At 31.6% G+C, this 20,304-nt stretch overlaps 1 protein-coding gene across 3 annotated transcripts in view; it reads right to left on the bottom strand.

Annotated features, from left to right (window-relative positions):
- Nucleotides 1–20,304, bottom strand: part of LOC140452302 (SLIT-ROBO Rho GTPase-activating protein 1-like) — a 266,666-nt gene that overhangs the window by 16,955 nt on the left and 229,407 nt on the right. For 2 of the 3 annotated variants that reach the window (XM_072546469.1, XM_072546470.1), the window contains exons 13-14: nt 8,343–8,787; nt 968–1,096 (exon numbers count right to left, since the gene is read on the bottom strand). In XM_072546469.1, coding sequence (XP_072402570.1) covers nt 968–1,096; nt 8,343–8,787 — 574 coding nt within the window. The remainder of the gene's footprint in view (nt 1–967; nt 1,097–8,342; nt 8,788–20,304) is intronic. The other variant, XM_072546471.1, reaches the window with a different exon arrangement.

Raw genomic sequence — 20,304 nt, 5'->3', positions numbered from 1 at the left:
GCGAGGGAAATCCAGTTTGCCTTTACCGTTTCGCCATCGAAGGTTTTAGACTTGTCGAGATAACGGCACTGGTATATAATAACGGAACTCTAATTGAAGGGGCAGTTAATAAAGAAGATTCGCGCTCGCGATATTGTTGTTACGCTCGCCTAAATAAATTATGTGTATTATTCGTTTAAATAAATTGATATAAATTATTGTGCCTTTTAATGAATTAAGATAAGAACAAGACATTATAAATTAAATAGACATTGAAATAAATATCACAACAGAATCAAGAAGTAAACAAGAGTACTACATTAAGAGTTCAAATGTAGAATTTTCTCACTTAAAATTCATATCATTTTTATCGTTCATTACTATAATTTTTTAGATTTTCCGGTTTCAACATATTTCTGATTTCTGTACTTAATTATCACATTAGTTTTCTCCGAATAATTTTTTAATGTAATTTGACATCTGCCATACAACAATGGGAGATTTTTGCACAAGACCAGCAAGAGTGGAGGAAAATATTGAACGCGGCCAAGACTCACTTGAGTTGTAGAGACAAGAAAGAAGACAAAGAATAGAAGAGTGTGACATCTGTAGAATTAACTAAGGGAAACTATTTCTGAAAAAGATTTGAAGCGAGAAGATACACTAGTTTGAAAAATTAAAGCCATTTGTGACACTGACAGTTCCTTTCTCTGTTGATATATAAACAGCTTGTCATAAATTCTAGTGATTTTGTTCGGAATGTACTTAACCTATTTAAACACTTTTAACATAAATGTAGAGATTATGTTTTTCTGAATAACAGTGAACAAAATGAAATTCAAACTAAAAATCAGATCTCCCTATAAAACTAATTACGGAAGAGACTGATGTATAAAAAGGGATGCATGATGCTATTTTTAATGAGGCTAATGGTGAGCAAAAGCTGACATTGATAGATTAAAAATACGTTAACTCATTATATAAATACCTGAACTTCCTTCTACGGCTTTAATCTTCCGTTGTTTATCATTATCCTTATTCTTATCCTGATTCTTATCATTTTCGTTATTCTTATCCTTATCAGCTGAAGCATCAGGACACGGGTCCAGAGCTATTGCTACATAATATTTACAATTTGAAATTTATATAAAAATGAATGATAAAAATTACAATACAATCAAATGTAAAAATAATAAATTATTTTAATTTGATGTAAGAACGTGTTTTTTTAATTTATAATTAGAGGCATTATTAAGATCGCCAAAAAAACATAATAAACGATATTTAACAGTAGCTAAATCACTGTCGTAAATGACAGTTATAAAATATGCATTGATTATACAGTTTTAGCCAAAAGTCCCCTCATCCCTTGTATCTTTTGAACGGTTATACTTATAATAGTGAACTGTAGGAATTAAATCATGGAGTCAAACAAAATAATAGTTCGTCTCCAGGGATAGACTGTATATCATACTCTATGCTCTATTTTTTACCCACAGAATACAAATTATTACAAATGTTTAACAATATATGGCAAAATGAGAATTTAATTCCCAAAACATGGAAGGACTATATTGTATTGCCTATAAAGAAGCCAGGAAAGCCAAATAACAACGTTGAGTCTTACAGACCTATATCTTTAAGTTCTTGTATATTAAAAACACTAGAGGTATTAATCAAAAATCGGCTTGAATACTGGCTTGAATCCGAAGATATCCTTCCCATATCTCAATATGGCTTCCGGAAATCCAGGTCTACACAAGATGCTCTTACTTCACTAGTTTCCTCCGTTCAGGTCAATTTCACAAATCAAGAATCAACAACTGCAGCATTTATAGATGTAACCTCTGCATTTGATAACATAAATTTATATATTCTACATAAGAAATTGTTATACCTTGGAATGTCAGTTAAAATTTCAAATTTCATTATATCGTTGTACAAGAATAGATGGACTTACTTAAAAATAAATGAGACACTTTTATCCTCAAGGCTAACGAATATAGATATACCACAGGATAGTATTTTAAGTCCACTTCTCTTTTCATTGTAGAATATAGATCTAGAACAGATAGTACCTCTACACTCTAATATATTACAGCTTGCAGATGAAGTTGTGTTGTATACCTCCCATGCTACCCTAGACATTTGTAGGCGTCAACTCGAATTTACACTAGATTGTATAAAAAATTATTACCATTCTCTAGACTTATCAATATCAACTACAAAGACTGAAATTTGTTTTTTTTTCAAAAAACGCCAAACTTCTCAAGGTATCTTTAAATTCGGAAAAATAGAATTTCCAATCAAAAATTGTGTAAAATATCTAGGCACATATTTGGATCGTAAACTGTTATGGAAGGATCAAATTCATTCTATTATAAAAAAATCGGAAAACTCCATGAATATCCGTAGAGCATTTTGTAAAACCAGTTGGAGAGCTGACCTGAATAGGTTATTTATAAAAACAATAAACAGAATAAGATCAAACCACGCACTCACCCCTGCATACAAACACAGCATAGGTATCACTGATAACCCATATTGCTCCTGTGGTAAAGTGGGAGATCTACAGCACTTTATATTGGAGTGTGGACAGTACAGACAAAGTATCAAAATGATGTATGAAAAACTAATTGAGCTAAATTGTCCATTGCCTGTCAATTTGAATACAATTATTTTTTCAAATAATAAGCAGATATTAAAATGTATCAACGAATATATAACGTCCTGTAAATTTAAATTATAAGTAGTTTTAGGTAATAAAATGAAAAATTGTAAATATGTCAAAAACTGAAAAAATGTGCATACAAACATATTACTCCCTGTAAATTTAGATTATAATTAGGCTTAGGTAATAAAATCAAAAATTGTAACTACCATAAATAGTCTGGCTAATTGGCTATGCCAAAGCCATTATACAATAATAAAAAAAATGTATTCATCAAAATCAGCTTAAACCCAAACAAAATTAATATGATTGAATAGGTATGTTCAATACCTTTCAAACGAGATATTACTTGCCTTGAGGTTCCGTTTAAATTTATTGGTCACAGTGGCTGTGTAACGTCGTCTATCACTATTATGTAACCTGTTATGGCTAGTTGAGAAGCCTAAGTCCGTTTATTTCCTCCCTCCAAATTTCACTATTATAAGGATAACCGTTCAAAAGATACAAGGGTAGAGGGGACTCTTGGATAGCACTGTATTATTAACGAATAGAAGATAAAGATCTACTAGTGACATAATTTAAAACAAGGACACACATAAAAATGTTATTACAGAATGATAATGAATATTGCTTCCAAAAATATAACATTTTGACTACAAAAAAATCAATCAAACAAAGATGTCGAAGTTTCACAAATTAAGAAAAGATTTTTATGGGGAAGTAGTATGAATGAAGTTTTCTACAATCTTTTGAAGTATAATAATATCTGAAGGTAACCTAAATAAGAATTATAACGAAATGTGACAGTACATGTTAAGTGAAAACAGGAAATAATACAAAATGCAAAAAGCACTAGAAAATTACAATCCATGAGCCCCTGATGTCTAAAGCGCTGTACTATAGAAACTAAAATTGAGTAACATTAAACAAAAAGACCTGACAGTACGGCAGATCTTATGTAGACAATATATTTCCACTTCAACAAAGAGCATAGCCGGATAGCGAGATTACGGATCCTAGTGCAACTGTGAATGGACTTATTTTGACGGTTAGTGATTGGCTAAAATCTAAAAGTTTGCGTCGGCGCGTTAAGGGTTGCGGTTGACAGTGACAGTTAATAAATATAAATATTTGTTTTTGAGTTAATATTCAAAATAAAAAATCCCATAATCTCTTTAATGCTAAATAACTTGTGTTTTAAAATTTAGCAATTGAAAAATGGTAGATCTTATTAAGTTTGAAATTAATGTGCCAGAAGCATATAAGGCTGAGGTATGAATGTGTTTTATTAGAACTAATTTTGATCTTATTAAACTGATCTATTTTATTTTAGTTATTAAGATTACTTCCCCAAGTCCCTACCAGAGTTATTGAATATGATGTTGATGGTAGGCTTGAAAATATAACATTCACAGTTAAACTAAGAACAAACTGTTGTGATAAAATAACTGCTGTGAATTGGAAAAAATCTTTTGAAGAAAGGAGTTATACCAGTTATAATGTAGACAGTACTTTTAAGGAAAATACGCCAAGAACCATTTTCAAAGTAAGTTACTTATATTTGTTTTTTCACTACAAATCTTTTCATGCTGTTTTCTTATTGTTTTTAGTGTGTGTATCATTGTTTGCATAATACTAGACCATGTAAAAAAGTCAGAACACCTCACTATAAACATGTGAATTGTCCAGCTAAATTGACTATAAATGTCAGGAATCCAAAAATGAAAAGGTAAGTAGGTATAAGTACTTATGCAGTGTATATGTGTGAGTACTTACGTTATCTGTTCCATACCCTAGTTTTTTGCATTCCATAAACAAAATTAAGGTTAATGTAGGGTTTACTATAAGGTTTGTTCCAACCCATTACAAATACCTATCTTGAACGTTTATGAGTATGCGCAGTAACAAAAATGTGTTATTGCTCATACTTTTAACCATTCAAGAACAGTAATGTGACGAGTTGGAACAAACCTATTGTTGTTTTCCTACAAAATTAATTACACACCTATTATGTGTGTCTTTATATTGCAGTACATACATGACCATGAAATGCAAGACTGGTGGTTAACTTTTTAAAAGTTAACCTTACATTACTTTATTTTTTGCTGATTCTCTTAGTATTTGACAAGTAGTATTAAAATGATAGGTATAATAATTCGCTAATCTGAGACAAAAATGTCAAGTGATTTTAGTAATTTTTTTTTTGTGAAATTAGGTTCCTAGACGTGACTGGAAATTACTACACAACCAAACATACGTGCTCGTGCCAATAATATTAATAATCCTCTTCTTCTATTTTTTTTCTAAAAAAAAATTACTAAAATCACTAGAAATTTTTGTCTCGGATTAGCGAATTTAGTTTATACATTCATCACAATGAAATTTTTTGTTTGTTTTAGGAGCAATGATGTTCATTTAAAGGAATTTCCATGCGAAATTTTTATTAGATACACACATAACCATAGTATTTATTGTGCTGATGTGTTGCGCCACAAGAGACCAAGTGAAGAAGTAGAGAATGCATTTAAAGATCTTTTTGGAAAAGGTCATTCACCTTCTTCTGCCCTAGAAATCTATAAAATGGAGTTATACGATTTAGATCCACAAAACTATTATACAGTAGTAGCAGATGGTTCAAAGTGTCCCTCACGTCGATGGTGTTACGAATTATATTATAATATATTTAAAAAGGAGTATGGAGATCCTAGTGGCCCTAAAATGATATCTTCATTATCTGAGAAGATTATTATGTACAATAAACACTGTGGTAGCAATTGTGCTGCCTTTTCAAATGATGGGGATGACTTAGTGGTTGCTGTTTGTTCTCCAATGATGAAAAAAGTTCACCACAAATATATAAAATCTTCTGGCGAAATAATGTTTATTGATTCATCAGGAAATATGGATAGGCATAATAGTAGGATTTTTTTAGTGTTATGTCCCTCAGTTGCTGGAGCACTTCCAGTAGGTTTAATTATGACATACAGTGTATCACAAAAAACGATTTTAAAAGGTCTAGCACTTTATAAAACCCTTTTAGATGAAAACTCATTTTATAAAAACTCATTTCCAAAGGTAATTATTACTGATGATTCTACAGCAGAACGTGAAGCCCTTAAAACTGCATTTCCATTTTCAACTCTGTTGCTCTGTAAATTTCATATTTTGCAAGCTTCAATGCGATATTTGTGGGATTCCAAGCATGGTGTTGATAAACATGATCGTGTATATTTATACAGATTATTTCAAGGTTTAGTGAATTGTAAAGAAGAACAATTTTTGAAAAATTTTGCGTATTTATTAGACTGGTATATTTTAAAAAAATATGAAAATGTTGTCAAATATTTTAAAAATCTCAAAAACAGATCGAAAGAATGGTCTCTATGTTACAGATCTGAGATTTTAACAAGGGGAAATGACACTAATAACTATGCAGAAGCTGGCTTCAGAATTTTGAAAGACAAGATTTTGCATAGAACCAAGGCATTTAATATTGTACAAATGTTTTCTTTCTTAACTGACCATCTGCATAGTTATTGTACAAGGAAGCTTACTGATTTAATTAACAATAGGTGTGAGAGCCTTGCCAAAAAGTATTTAATTAAAATTGAGAAAATTAAAAATTTTGAATACACAGTAATAACAGATAATTTTTACAAGGTAGTATCAGGAGATGAAAATGAATATTTTGTAAATACTGAAGTAGAGTTATGTACTTGTAATATTGGATGTACTGGTGCTCCGTGTAAACATCAATATGGAGTAGTAAAGACTTTTAATTTAACTTCTCAACAGTTTATTCCTACTGCTGATGTACATATGAAATCTGTATTACACAAGATTGTTATAGACACGGAAGTTCCCAGTAGCTGGTATGAAAGCTTAAAAAAAGAAGACAATGTCCCACAAAAAACTATGCAGAGTAACAGCAAAGAAACTAATACAGTTCAAAGTACAGAAACTGTTAGTACTCAGTTGAGTGATAACAGTGGTAATGAATGTTTAGTAAATAAAAATTTTACAGAGCAAGACATTGAGACTGAAAGTAAACAATTGTTGCAAACTTTTCAGAATTTTAATTCAAAGTTGTTGGGCAATCCAGACGTTTATTATTCAGCAATAAAAAAGTTCAATGAATTAGCATCTGAGCTACGGACAGAATCATCATTGGTATCAGCTCTGCATACTTTTGGAAAATATACAGGTGCAGGACAACCACTTATAAGGAAAGGCAAAAATTTACAGGGTGGTAAAACAATAGGTGTGCAACCTACTGCAATGTCTAGAAGAACGGTACATCTTGGTGGTAGAAATGTAGCATTTACTGGAAGACCTCCCAAAAACCAAAATGACCATACATACAACAGAAAAAGGGGTTTAACTGCTAGTGACATTCCAGTTCCTCAGAAGAAAGCTGCCCCACATTCGTTAACATTTTGTGTAGATCACAATATAAGTTTAGGTAAAAATCATTAAATTGTTTATATATTATATATTGATAAATAAATAAATAGATATTAATTGATATGTTTTATTGTTTATATTTAGAATAAAAATAGCAACCCTTATTTTCCAGAGAATAACAGGAATACACTTATTTTATTATTTTAATGGGAAATAAAGCCACAATTTAACTAAAAAAATGAATTTATTGACTTTTTACCGTCCACATCGGACGTCGTTTTCAAAATGACAATATTAATGATATTATTTAATAATACGTCAATAAATTCATTTTTGTAGTTAAATTGTGGCTTTATTTCCCATTAAAATAATAAATTATATAAATGCCACAAACAAATAGCTTCCGAACAATATTAATACACTTATTTATTTGTAATATAGAAAGTGTACCTTAATACAAAAAATAATAGTACAATAGCATTTAGTGTAAGTAAAAGATTCTACTATTTGAGATGCTATATTTTATAGGAACTCATAGCTATTTCGCTAAGAGATTTTTAAAAATATATGTTAAATAAGAACTGGTTACATAAGTGCTGTGGCAATACGTTAAAGTAACTATTAATTAAATATAAGAATTGATTATAACCTCGACAGATTTGTTTAGAAGATTTCAACGCGATTTGTTTTTTCCAGATTTAGGTATACAGTTTTCCTATAAATAATACAATAAAAAGTGTAATAGATGGGGATAATCGATTTTATTTGAACATATATACAATATTTTGTAGGATTCTTATTTAAAGCTCAAAATTTTGTTTTTCATTAAATAGTATGCATTTATTATTAACGTAATGTTATTTAAAAGTAAATTTTTTATTTCTATTTTTCAATATGCAGTTACAAAAATTATTATTAATGTTTATAAAATGATAACATATTACATTAGTGTTTAAACTACTCAAAAAGAATAAAAAACATCTCTGTAAGTAGTCGTTAATGCGTTTACAAGAACTTATAATAATTTTTTAAATATCCCGCTACTTTCTCAACCAATTACAACTCATCAAAATAAGTATATTCACAGTTGCACTAGGATCCGTAATCTCGCAGCCGGATAAGAATGTCAAAATTACCCCAGCGGAAACTTGACCCCAAGATATATACTATATAAGATCACTATATTACAAGAAGATAAAAATTAAGAAGTCAAGAAGAATAGTGAACTAAAAAATTAACCTAGTTGGTACGTAAAACTAATACTTTATTATTATCTCTACATAAATACCTGAAGTTCCTTCCGTGGCCTTAGTTTCCTTATCTTTATCCTTATCAGATGCAATATCAGCAGTTGTAGCCAAAGTTAACGCTGATTTTGTGAGTTGTTCCTTGCTAGCAACACTCGCCAACATGGGTAAGTCCATAACCAGATCGGGTGTATGACTGTGCCTTTGTATATGAGGCTCTGAAAGTCTGTGTGTTTTCAAAATCGGCGAACCAAGTAAAGTAGATTCCAGAATGGCACGTCGTTGCCACAACTCGCGGTTTTCTGAAAAATTCACATTACTTTCATCAATTTCTGCTTGGGGCTGGAGTTGAGCTTGGGGTTGTTCTTTTTCTGCTTTACTTATGTCTTCTTGAGTTTTGTGCGTTGCAGGTGGTTTTTCTGAGTCTTTTGGGGTTTCTGTTGTTTTGGCTTCATCCGAAGGTTCATTCTTTGTCGGCACTGCAGGCTATAACAAAAATTACCGATCTCATAGCAAGCGTTTGAAGGTAATATTGCTATTTATAGAAGCTTTTTATATAAATTGAATTACATTAAATTTTATGAACAAGATAATAAAACATGGTAATTAAAGGATTGTGGGAGATAATTGAACCGTCTTAATCACATATGTATATCACCAGAAGCATATCATTGCACATATAGGCCAATTAAGTTAGCTTTTTACTCGACACAACTGTATAGACGGTTTTGACAGTTAAAATGTGTAGTATGAGATATTACAAAAAGACTCATCTAGGGATTCATCAATTTTTTAATGGAACTATTTTTAAATAAACAATCGTAACGTCAAAGCCATTATTTTGCTCACAAATTAAAAGATGTCATTGTCGTTTGTATAATTTACTCCGTGGTAGTGCCATTGTTCGGTTGGGCCGACGCTAACGCGGCACTACTAACGCGGCGACATTAACGCACGGATAATTGAGCCCTTATCAATGCTTAATAGAGGACCAAAAAGAAATAGAATTTCAAATAGGACAATTGTTAAAAGCAAAGTTAATAGACGAATCATCTTCACCCTTTGTAGCCCCCGTTACATTGGCTCTTAAAAAATATGAAGGACGTAAAACCCGATTATGCATTGATTTTCGTGAATTAAAGAAATTCATTATTCCTGAACCGTAACCTTTTCTGTTAATTGGTCAGATGTTAGGCAAAACAAGGAATGCTAGATTGTTTACTACTTTACGACATAAATTTTGCTTTTTGGTGTGGTGCAATTCGGATAAAAGATAAATATAAGACAGCCTTCGTTACACAAAATGGTCATTGGCAATGGAAATGCTTACCTTTTGGGCTTAAAACATCCCCAGCAATATTTCAAAGAATTTTAAGTAATATTATTAGAAAACATACTTTAAACTCATTTTGTATAAACTACATAGATGGCATTTTAATACTTCTATTATCATTTGAAAAACCCTTAGATCATGTAGAAAGACTCATGGAAGCAATTCTAGAAGAGGGATTTAGGCTGAAACTTCTAAAATGTAATTCTGCAAGAGAAGAAGTAAAATATTTGAGACATATTGTGGGAAACAATTCAGTTCGTCCATTACATGACAATTTAATATCAATTAGAGATTTTCCAGCACTAGACACGAGAAAAAAATACGGCAGTTTTTGGGAAAAGTACATTTTTACCACAAATATATAAAAAAATTGTAGCAGTTCTGAAACAAAAACAAAGAGATGCAGAAATGAAACCAGTAGCTTACTTTTCAAAAAAATTAAACAAATATCTTCTTCTTTTTCTTCTTTTTATGTAGTCAGGACTCTGTCTGTTTTTCAATGTGCCTCCAGTAAGTTGTCGTTCCATCATTTTTGTGGCCTTCCTATTGGGAACCGTCTTTACTACTCTATTTGTTGTCATTCGGCTTATAGATCGTTCCATTCTAGATGTAGAGCTTACTGAGATGGCCTATTTTCCGTCAAGAGCTTAGAGAAATGATCGTCTCATTTTTCTTGCGTAATTGATGATATTAGGTCCCTTGATTTTTCTTGTTTTAAGACCCGTAAAACTTTCTAGCTTTTCGCACTTCTGCTTCCTCCAATGTAAGTATTGATTTTTGCACAATTTGTTTCCCAACAATCATGTTTCCTTTTTCTTTACCATTCTCCGTACTCTAGCTTGTTGTTCTTTAAATTCACTATTATTCTGGAGACTTTTTGTGCTTGAGGAATTCGTTGTATGTCTATCACATCCCTTTTAATGTCTACCACATCCATAATTTCCTGATACCACTAATATTGTTTCCTTTGTTCTCATTTTTTTTATACAGGGTGGTCCTTAAGTAATTGTACAAAAAGAAACAGTAGATTCTACACTTTAAAATATTACGATTTAAGCCAAATTGCTTTAATAAAATGTTGATATTAAGAAAGATACAGGGTGTTAAAGTGCAAATTTAAAATTTTATTTTTCGTTATAACTTTTATGTTTGTAAACCTTTATGTATAAAAATTTACAATTGGGTACTATTAAATATAAGAAATTATAATTTGATGCACACTTTGATGTAACTGATAGAGGGCGCCACATATGCTACATATGTGGTATAAATTTGCGCTTAACTTTTTTGCTCTTTAAGCTACCTGCATTTGGGACAAAAAATATTAAAGATACATTATTTTAACACAAAAAAGGTATACCTGTTAATAACTTCAAAACTCAACAGTTTTCGAGATAATCGCATTTTACAAATCAGCTACATAATTCTGATTTAAGGCAATTACTCCAGGCAACGAAGAAAAAATAGACAAAAACATTAATACTTCTGAATTTCGGTATAAAATACCTTTAACTAAAGTTAATAGTTAACGAAATATTAAATAAAATAAATATATTAGCAGGATAATTAATAATACGATTTGACAAAATAATAGAATAATAGGATTTTACATCAAACATTTTACGTTTTATGTTAAATTAAAATCATAATCAAAATATTTTGTTTACAAACCAAATTAAGAAATAGTTAAACTAAATAATATAACTTTTTGTCAAAGTAAGTGTTTGATATGTCCACCATTTTCTTTAATTCATTTGTCAATATATTCCATAAAAGATCGTCTCATATTAAATAGCAGCATTGGTTCTAAATAAACGGCTGCAGTATTTATTACTTCTCATAGTTGGTTGCAAATGTTTATGGGATTCTTATAGACACGTTGTTTTAATGCGCCCCATACAACAAAATCAAGCGGATTAAATTCTGGGCTACGTGGTGGCTATAATGTATTATGGATGAATATATTCTTTTGAATACATATCCAAATCTTATGGTATATTATGGAACTACATCTTATATGTCGTAGAGGTTAAATAATGTAATAAACTTTGATGTATCTCGGTCATTAGTTACTTATATATACACGGAATAACCTATCGATGACATTACTTATTTATATGATTACGTGACAGCTTACGAGTAACTATAATTACATCTCGAACAAATGGACTATTATGATTTACTAACGAACTAATATTATGCTGAACTAAATTGCATGTGTGTTTACTATATTTATAACAATATCGGTTATTAGGCCAACGATGATGTTTTTATAAAAATGCCGAGTCTTTAAGGTTAGATTTGTAGCAAAAGTATTATGAAACAAGACACATATGTGTCAATCAATACCTGTGCTCTAGTTTTTATTTGTCCTAATAAAAATGAGTAAACAATTTACGTAATGAATAATTAGCATTTTTTCGGATTTTTTATGAGTTAAATAATTATATCAATATCTCACCACATTGTCAAGGAATATGACTACCACGACCAATCCAACGTTCAGAAAAGTTGTATTTAAGTATGTTCTAACTGCCTTCTCTCCAGAATGTGGTGATGCACCATCTTGCATAAATCGCATATTTTGGGTTTTCAGCATTTTACAATAGAGAAAAAGTAATACAACGCCATTATAGAAGCTCAAGCTTAACATGATGACGGCTAATGTCTGAATACGGACACGGCACCTAAAGAATATGAGGAATATTTTCTCCAATAAGACATTTAGCACCCATAACAAAGCATTTTATGATGTTACATTATCATTTTTAAGTTGTTTTAATAAGAATAAACTATGAATTATGCTTATCTACAGGTATTCAGTGCCTTACCGCAGAAATATCAAAGTAAGAATTATTATGCAGCTGACTTATAAAACGCGATTATCTCGAAAACGGTTGATTTTTTAGATTACTAGCAAGTATACCTTTTCTTTGTAAAAATAATGTATCTTTAATATTTTTTAACACAGATAGAGCTATCTTAAAGAGTAAAAAAGTTAGGCGCAAATTTATACCACACATGTGTTATATGTGGCGCCCTCTATTAGTTACATTAAGATAAGTATACAATTATAATTTATCCTACTCAAAAGCATCCAACTGTAAATGTTTGTCCAAAAATATTTACAAACGTAAAAGCTATAGCGAAAAATAAAATTTTAAATTTACACTTTAACACCCTGTATCTTTCTTAATGTCAACATTTTATTAAAGCAAGTTGGCTTAAATCGTAATATTTTAAAGTGCAGAATTTACGGTTTTTGTTTGTACAATTACTTAAGGACCACCCTGTATATGCCTATGGTTTCTTGCGCTGCTTTGTGTAAACATTTTTTAAATTTAATTGTAGTATTTTTTAGTACTTTCAAATACTCTCCAAGCTAACTTCTCATCTAGTCGCTTTTAATATAACTGTTTTGCTCTTTAATGGTTAACGCTCTCTAAATTGTACCTTTGATCTTTAACATGGTCTTGTTTTTCTCCTGTCGCATCTATATTGTCCTTATGTATTATTTAGGATAAGACTTGGGATCTAAGAAGGTAATAATCACTCCCACAAGTTGCACCCCTTTAAACTCGAATTAATAAACTCTCAAATCGCATTAATACTCCAGACTACACACCATTTCCTAATAATCCAACAACCTATCTGGAGAAAACAACAAAAGCCATTATCAGTAAAACCTCTCTTCCTGTTGACATAAAACAATCTCTAATTCCTCGTGAAAAGTCTTCCAGAACACCTCGAATATATGGCCTACTCAAAATTCACAAACCCGATTTTCCTCTACGTCCCATTGTCAGTGCATACAAGTGCCCTACACAATCATTGGCCGAATACTTGGCCAAAACTCAACAACTTCTCGCCGAAAATGCTGCATCCTTCATCAAAAATTCTTTTCATTTCATCGAACTTCTTAAACAATACCCTATCTCACCGTCAGACATTCTAGTAAGTTTCGATATCGTTTCACTCTTTACAAACATTTCTATAGACGAAAATCTTTGAAAACTAAATACAGTATCCAGCAAGGCCACTTATCTATCTAATATTGTTCTTAATAACCATTTAAATAGTAATTCACTTATCTATCATTAAACATTGTATGTCCAACACGTATTTCATCTTCCAAAATCAATTCTACAGACAAATAAATGGTGCCCCAATGGGATCCCCACTATCTCCATTAATTGTCGATATCTTTATGGAATACTTCGAGACCCGAGCACTATCCACATCAATGCTTAAACCCACATGTTGACTACGATATACTGACGATATCGTCATTTGGCCCCATGGCAGGGATGCTTTGGTGTCTTTTTAAACCCATCTGAATGGTATACATCCCAATATCAAGTTCACGATGAAGATGGAAACTGATTCATCCCTACCGTTTCTTGACGTTATCATAAAGAAAAACCAATCCCAAGGTTTTCATCGCTCTGTTTTTCGAAAACCCACCCATACCAATCGTTACTTGCATGCTAACTCTCATCTTCTCCCTTCACAAATTAATTCAGTCATTAATAGGCTTGTCTCCAGATCAATACGCCTTTCCGATGATGCAAGTATATCCGCTGAGCTTTCTTGTTTAAAACAAGCCCTCATCCAAAACGGCTACCGCGAAAATCACATCAATAGGAGCATCCACAGACATCAATCTCCCACTCAATCTCAACCCAAAGACTCAGACCCTCATCATACGAAAGTTTTTCTTCCTTGCAACAAAGGTGTCACTTGCAAAATCGACAAAATTCTAAAATCAAGAGGAATAAAGACAATATTTACCCCCTAACAAAAGCTTTCATCTCTTGTCCGATCAATCAAAGATAACATTCCAAAGAAACAACACGAAGTTTATGAAATTCCTTGTGCAGAGTGCCCCCGATCCTATATGGGCCAGACAAATCGTAGAATCCAAAATAGGATTTATGAACATTCCATTTTTATTAGCAATTCCGACTCGATTTCAGCTCTAGGTCAACACTATGAAACAACATTTTGAAAATTCCAGAACCATAGCCCCCATCCGCTTCTATAAACCAAGAATTATCCGAGAAGCTCTACTTAAAAGAAAGTAAAGATCTTGAAATACCAAACAAATACCGACCAATCTCTCTAATGTGCCACTGATTTAAATTATATGAACGGATGATACTCCAGAAATGACGCCTGAGATCATATTTACGGAGTTGGGATAATTATCTCCAGGAGAAACCAAACAGCCGTTGTAAATTTTGTTCCCTTTCGGATAGCATACTGTTATTACAAATACAGGGTAAACCATTGAACAATAATATAGTGCAAGTGTATGCTCCAACTGCAGATAAATCAGAAGCTGAAATAGAACATTTTTATGAACAACTCAAACAAGTTTTACAATATACCAGGAAAGAAGAGATTACAATAATAATGGGCGATTTTAATGCAAAGATAGGAAAAGGCCGAATGGACAATATAATAGGTGATTATGGTTTAGGAACAAAAAATGCTAGAGTCGACAGATTGGCTCTATTTTGTCGAGAAGAAAACCTGGCGATTATAAACACATGGTTTCGGTTACCACCCCTTAGATTGTATACCTGGAGATCACCACAAGATAATAAACAAAATTGCATTAGAAATCATATCGACTTTATACTAATCAATCTAGCATTTAGAAATTTCATTATAAGCGTTAAGACTTACTCTGGAGCAGATTTCCCATCAGACCATAATCTCCTTGTTTCAAAAATGAAACTAAGAGTAAAAAAGATAATAAAATCCAAAAGTTCTAAGGTGAAAACTTAGTTGTTCAAGATAAACAAAATATGCGCTGAGGCTTTAACTTATATAAATCAAGAAATGAAAATATTAACATTAGAAGTGCTGAGAATGTAAACATTATGTGGAGCAAAATCAAAGATTCTGTTATAAAGACGCAGAACGAAACTCTACAAAAGAAAGAAGAAAGCCGAAAAGACTCAAGAAATACTGGAAATCGTGAAAAAAAGAAGGAAATATAAAAACAAATCCCAGATAAATACAGAGAAAAACATAAATTAATAAAGAACAAAATAAAAGAGGATAAGAAAAAGTGGATGATGGAAACATGCATTGAAATAGAGGAATTGCCTAAAAAACATGATCATTATAATTTACATAAAAAAGTCAGAGAATTATCTGGAAAATCACGAAACAATAAATCTATTAATAACCCGATTGAAATAAAACAAGTATGAACTAAATATATTAAGGATCTTTTCATGGACACGTAAATCATGTAAAGCTGATATGATTAATAGACAGTTTGGCTTTCGTAATAGCTTCGGAACAGTAGAATCTCTGTACAGTTTCACAACTCTTGCTCAAAAATGTCGAGACCAACAAAAAGATCTTTTCGTCGCATTTATAGAGTATAAGAAGGCTTTCGACAAAGTTAAACATAACATTCTAATGTAAAGTCTAAAGGGAAACACTTAAAAAACAAGCACTTAAAAACTGTACAGAAGAGATCAAGATAAATGGTGAAAATATAAATAACATTCATTATGGCGACGATCCAGTCATTATGGCTGAAAGCTAGAAGAGTTATCTGCAGAAGCTACTAAACATAATTTGTGATACTGAGGAACAGTTTGGTATTACAGTAAACATAAAGAAAACAAAAACCATAGTTATCAGTAAGAGGGGTACAGTCATAACAAGTATCCAGATAAAAAATGAAAATATTGAACAAATGGACAAAATTAAGTAGGTACTTGGAGTCTGGATCGTTATTGCTACGGAGCCAGTGAGATGCAACATTGTAATAAACGAAGAAATAATAGAACAAGTATCGAAATTCAACTATCTGGGAACGCGAATATCGTATTATGGAAATATCTCCGGAGGAACCCGCATATAAGCTAATAACGCAGCGTGCCTACGAGACGTGATATGGAGAAATAATAAGAACATGAGGATAGAAGGAAAAACACGCATATATAAGACTTGTGTACGATTGATATTGACCTATGCTATAGAAATAAGAGCAGAAACAACAATTACAAAGAAAATCTTAAGAACAACAGAGATGAAAATACTGACGGTGACAGCAGGTAAAACTTTAAGAGACAGAATCCCTAAGACACAAATCAGAGACATGTGTAAAGTACATGATATCGTCAGACAGGGACGCCAAAGAAGACGAGAATGGAACCAACACATTACCAGAATGGGAAGAGAGAGACTTGGCTGAATAGTAAGAGATGGAAAACCAAAATGTAACAGACCACAAGGTAGATCCCCTAAAATATGCAGAGATAGTTGGCAGTCAACATCGCGTACTGACGTACTGCTAAATCAGACCGGAAACAACAGGCCTTACGGCCTAAAATACGCTCAAAAAAGAAGAAGTATACGCTCAAGTATAGGCACGTTGACATTTACTTTATTCGCGATGTATTAGTTGTTATAAAACCTGACGTTGTAAAATGTATTAAATTAGCATGCCTTCGATGGATAGGACATGTGATTAGGCGAGATGAAGATGCAACGATCAGAAACATTTTCGACAGAAGAGGACCAGTGGGAAGACGAGCCAGAGGAAGACCAAAACTTAGGTATCAAGATAACATAGAGGATGAAGCATAGAGAAGAGTTGCCAGAGAATGGAAGAATTCGCCAGAGGGACGAATGGAAGATTGTTCTGAAGAAGGCTTTGGCTCATAACGCGCTGTAATGCCACTGATGATGATGATTAGTTGTTATAAGCTATGTATATACGAGTAAGGTAAATGTGACGTCCTGTCTGGCATATGCGACATGTATCAAAGTGTTAAATACACATTACAGAGCCTTAGTTTTAAATTCTAACTAGCTAAGTAAGTTACCACACCCAGTTACTTTTAAGACAATTTAAAAAAATGATTCTTCATATATTTCTCTTAACTTTACCTATGTACTAAACTTATTTAATATTAAAACATTTTCTACCTGCACCCATAAAATCCATTTGAGTACCAACAAAAAAATTAAAAAAAAACGTACCTGCATTATAAAAGTACAGTAATAACAAACACAGCTAAGAAACACCACAACAATTTCACAAAAATATGACCACAAATTTCAACAGAATTTGTTTAAAAAAGTTCTGGAACTGTTGTCTTGTGGCATGTCTAAGTTAAGTATTATGTTTATCTTGGATTACGCAGGAAATCGGTGTCAGACGATATCCGGGATGGAAATCGAAACGCCAAACAGCAGTTAAAAAATGTAATTTTCATTACAATCAATAATTGATTATTGTGGCTTAATCCCATGTAAACATAATATTTAATACAATTTGTTTTATTAACTCATTTGATTTATTTAAAATCTTAAGTAAGTATGATCAAATTTATTTTTGTCGACACAGATCTAAAAATATAATTATAATATAATAAAGCGATCCTTTCTTTCATTTCTGGTATATATGATCCTTCGAGCCGGATGAAAATCTAACTTCTTTTTTATAATGAATATAAAAGTCAAGTCAAATCATTTTTCGGATTTTTCGGATGTAAAATTGTGTCTGACTTTTATTTAGATATATTATTACAATCAAAAATTGCTTGCAAATAAGAATTTATACTGGTGAATTTGATATTTTTTGTTCAAAATATTAAACACGATTACAAAATTTTCATTATTTATCAGTAAAGAATCCTATAAAATAAAGGCTTTTATTTTTTTAAATAACTCTTTAGGTACACAAGTTTTTGAACCTCTGTTAATGTCGCATTTTTCAATATGAGGGCATGGAATAGTTCAATGAACGACTGAAAATCTCTGATATGACCAGAGAAAGGTGAAATGTTTATATCAAAAAGACGAACTGCAACTGGAGCAATATGAGAACCCTAACTGGATGCACTAGACTTTAGTTGAGAAGATACAGCTTTTAATTTATTTACACAAGCGGTCAATTCGCTTACAAGTTTGAAATATTTTTTTCTGTGAGCTCCCTATCTTCTTCTTCTGTATCTGCATCTGACACAAGGAATTCGATTTCATTTTGGGCTTTTTCATAATCATGAAATATTTGATGAACTCTACTTAATCGCGTCTCGAACTTCGTAACATTTAATTCTTAGTCTTTATTGGCCCTGCTAAAAATACGAGTAAGGAAATACTTTGCAATTTTTCTGTACTTTTTGAACTCATCCATTTCTATTAAAGATATTGAAACACTAAAATGTCTTTAAAACACAGAATTTAATGACTTTAAATGTCTTTAATATCCTTGAGTAACTTGTAGCCAAATAGAATAATGAAAGAAAGGGTATATAATTGAAATTATCTCACCCAGTTTATCCTTTCCATAGCCTTACGCAGGCCAATAATCCGGCTCGGAGGACCATATATTTATATATTTATTCATAGAGAAAATAGAAGAAAAGAATCACTTTATTATATACTACTCTCCAAAATTAACGCACCACCTGAAATGGACCATGATCTTGAAACTATATTTCTTCTGAACCCTTAATTGGATTTCGATGATTTTTTTTTTCATATTATAGGTACATTTCTACTATATTATTGTTTTTGAGAAATGTCACCGTTTCCTATACACGGGGTGTAAAAATACAGTGGTTTTCATCTAATTTTACAACACACTGTGAAATTTATTAGAAACAAACGCACTTAAACGCTGAACTACATCTTGTTATTATTTCTAAATAGCCTTGTCATTTTTTAACATTTTGGTAAAAAAGTCATCTCGATATCTCTATTACAAAAAAAGAAAAGTACGTTCAAAGCATTACGTGATTCCTATAGCGCGAACGGACCTTGTTGCTTTACGAAGAGATACCTTAACAAGTAAAAGGTGTATTACACCTTGTCTTGTTGTAGTTTCTTTGGCTCCTTACAAAGGAAATCATTTTCTTTTAATGCATGATAATGCTCGACCACATGTTGCACGTGTGGTCCGTGGTCATTTGGACGAGGTTGGAATACAAACCATGAACTGGCCACGCTACAGCCCTGATCTAAATCTCATAGAAAATTTGTAGGATATTATTGACCATATCAGTAGCAGAAAACCACCACCTGTCTCACTTGACGACATAGAAGTTATGGTGAGAAAAATTTGGGATGCAATTGATCAAGACCAAATATGCGGCTTAATTTTAAGTATGCCTCTTCGCTGTGAAGAAGTAATTAGATGTAGAGGTAAAAATACTCGTTATTAAGTGTTTTTAGAAGAGGGAATTGTTAAAGATTATTTAGGTTATATTTTCTTTGGTTTTAGATGTCTTAAATGTCAATAAAGTTTATCTAATAGGTGTTTTCTTTGCCTTAAATATTAATAAAAAATTGTTACATTTAAAGTTCTGTATAATCTTTGACAACAGAGGTATCGAGATAATTTTTTTACGAAAATCTTAAGAAAGGATGAAACTATCTCAAAATATTAATAAAATACAGCGTTGCTTTCTAAGAAATTTCACAGAGTGTTGCAAAATACGATGCAAAACACAACTTTATTTCTACACCTCGAATACGGTTAAAACGTTGATATTTTTCAGAAACATTAACACAGTGATTTATTCGAAATAGACCTATAATGTGATAAAAAAATTATCAAAATCTAATCATCCGTTCAGAAGAAAAAAAGTTTTAAACTTACGGTACATTGAAGATGGTGCGTTAATTTTGGG

Source organism: Diabrotica undecimpunctata, chromosome 10, assembly GCF_040954645.1.
Source record: "Diabrotica undecimpunctata isolate CICGRU chromosome 10, icDiaUnde3, whole genome shotgun sequence".
Lineage (NCBI taxonomy): Eukaryota > Metazoa > Arthropoda > Insecta > Coleoptera > Chrysomelidae > Diabrotica > Diabrotica undecimpunctata.
This window is presented reverse-complemented; position numbering and strand designations above follow the sequence as displayed.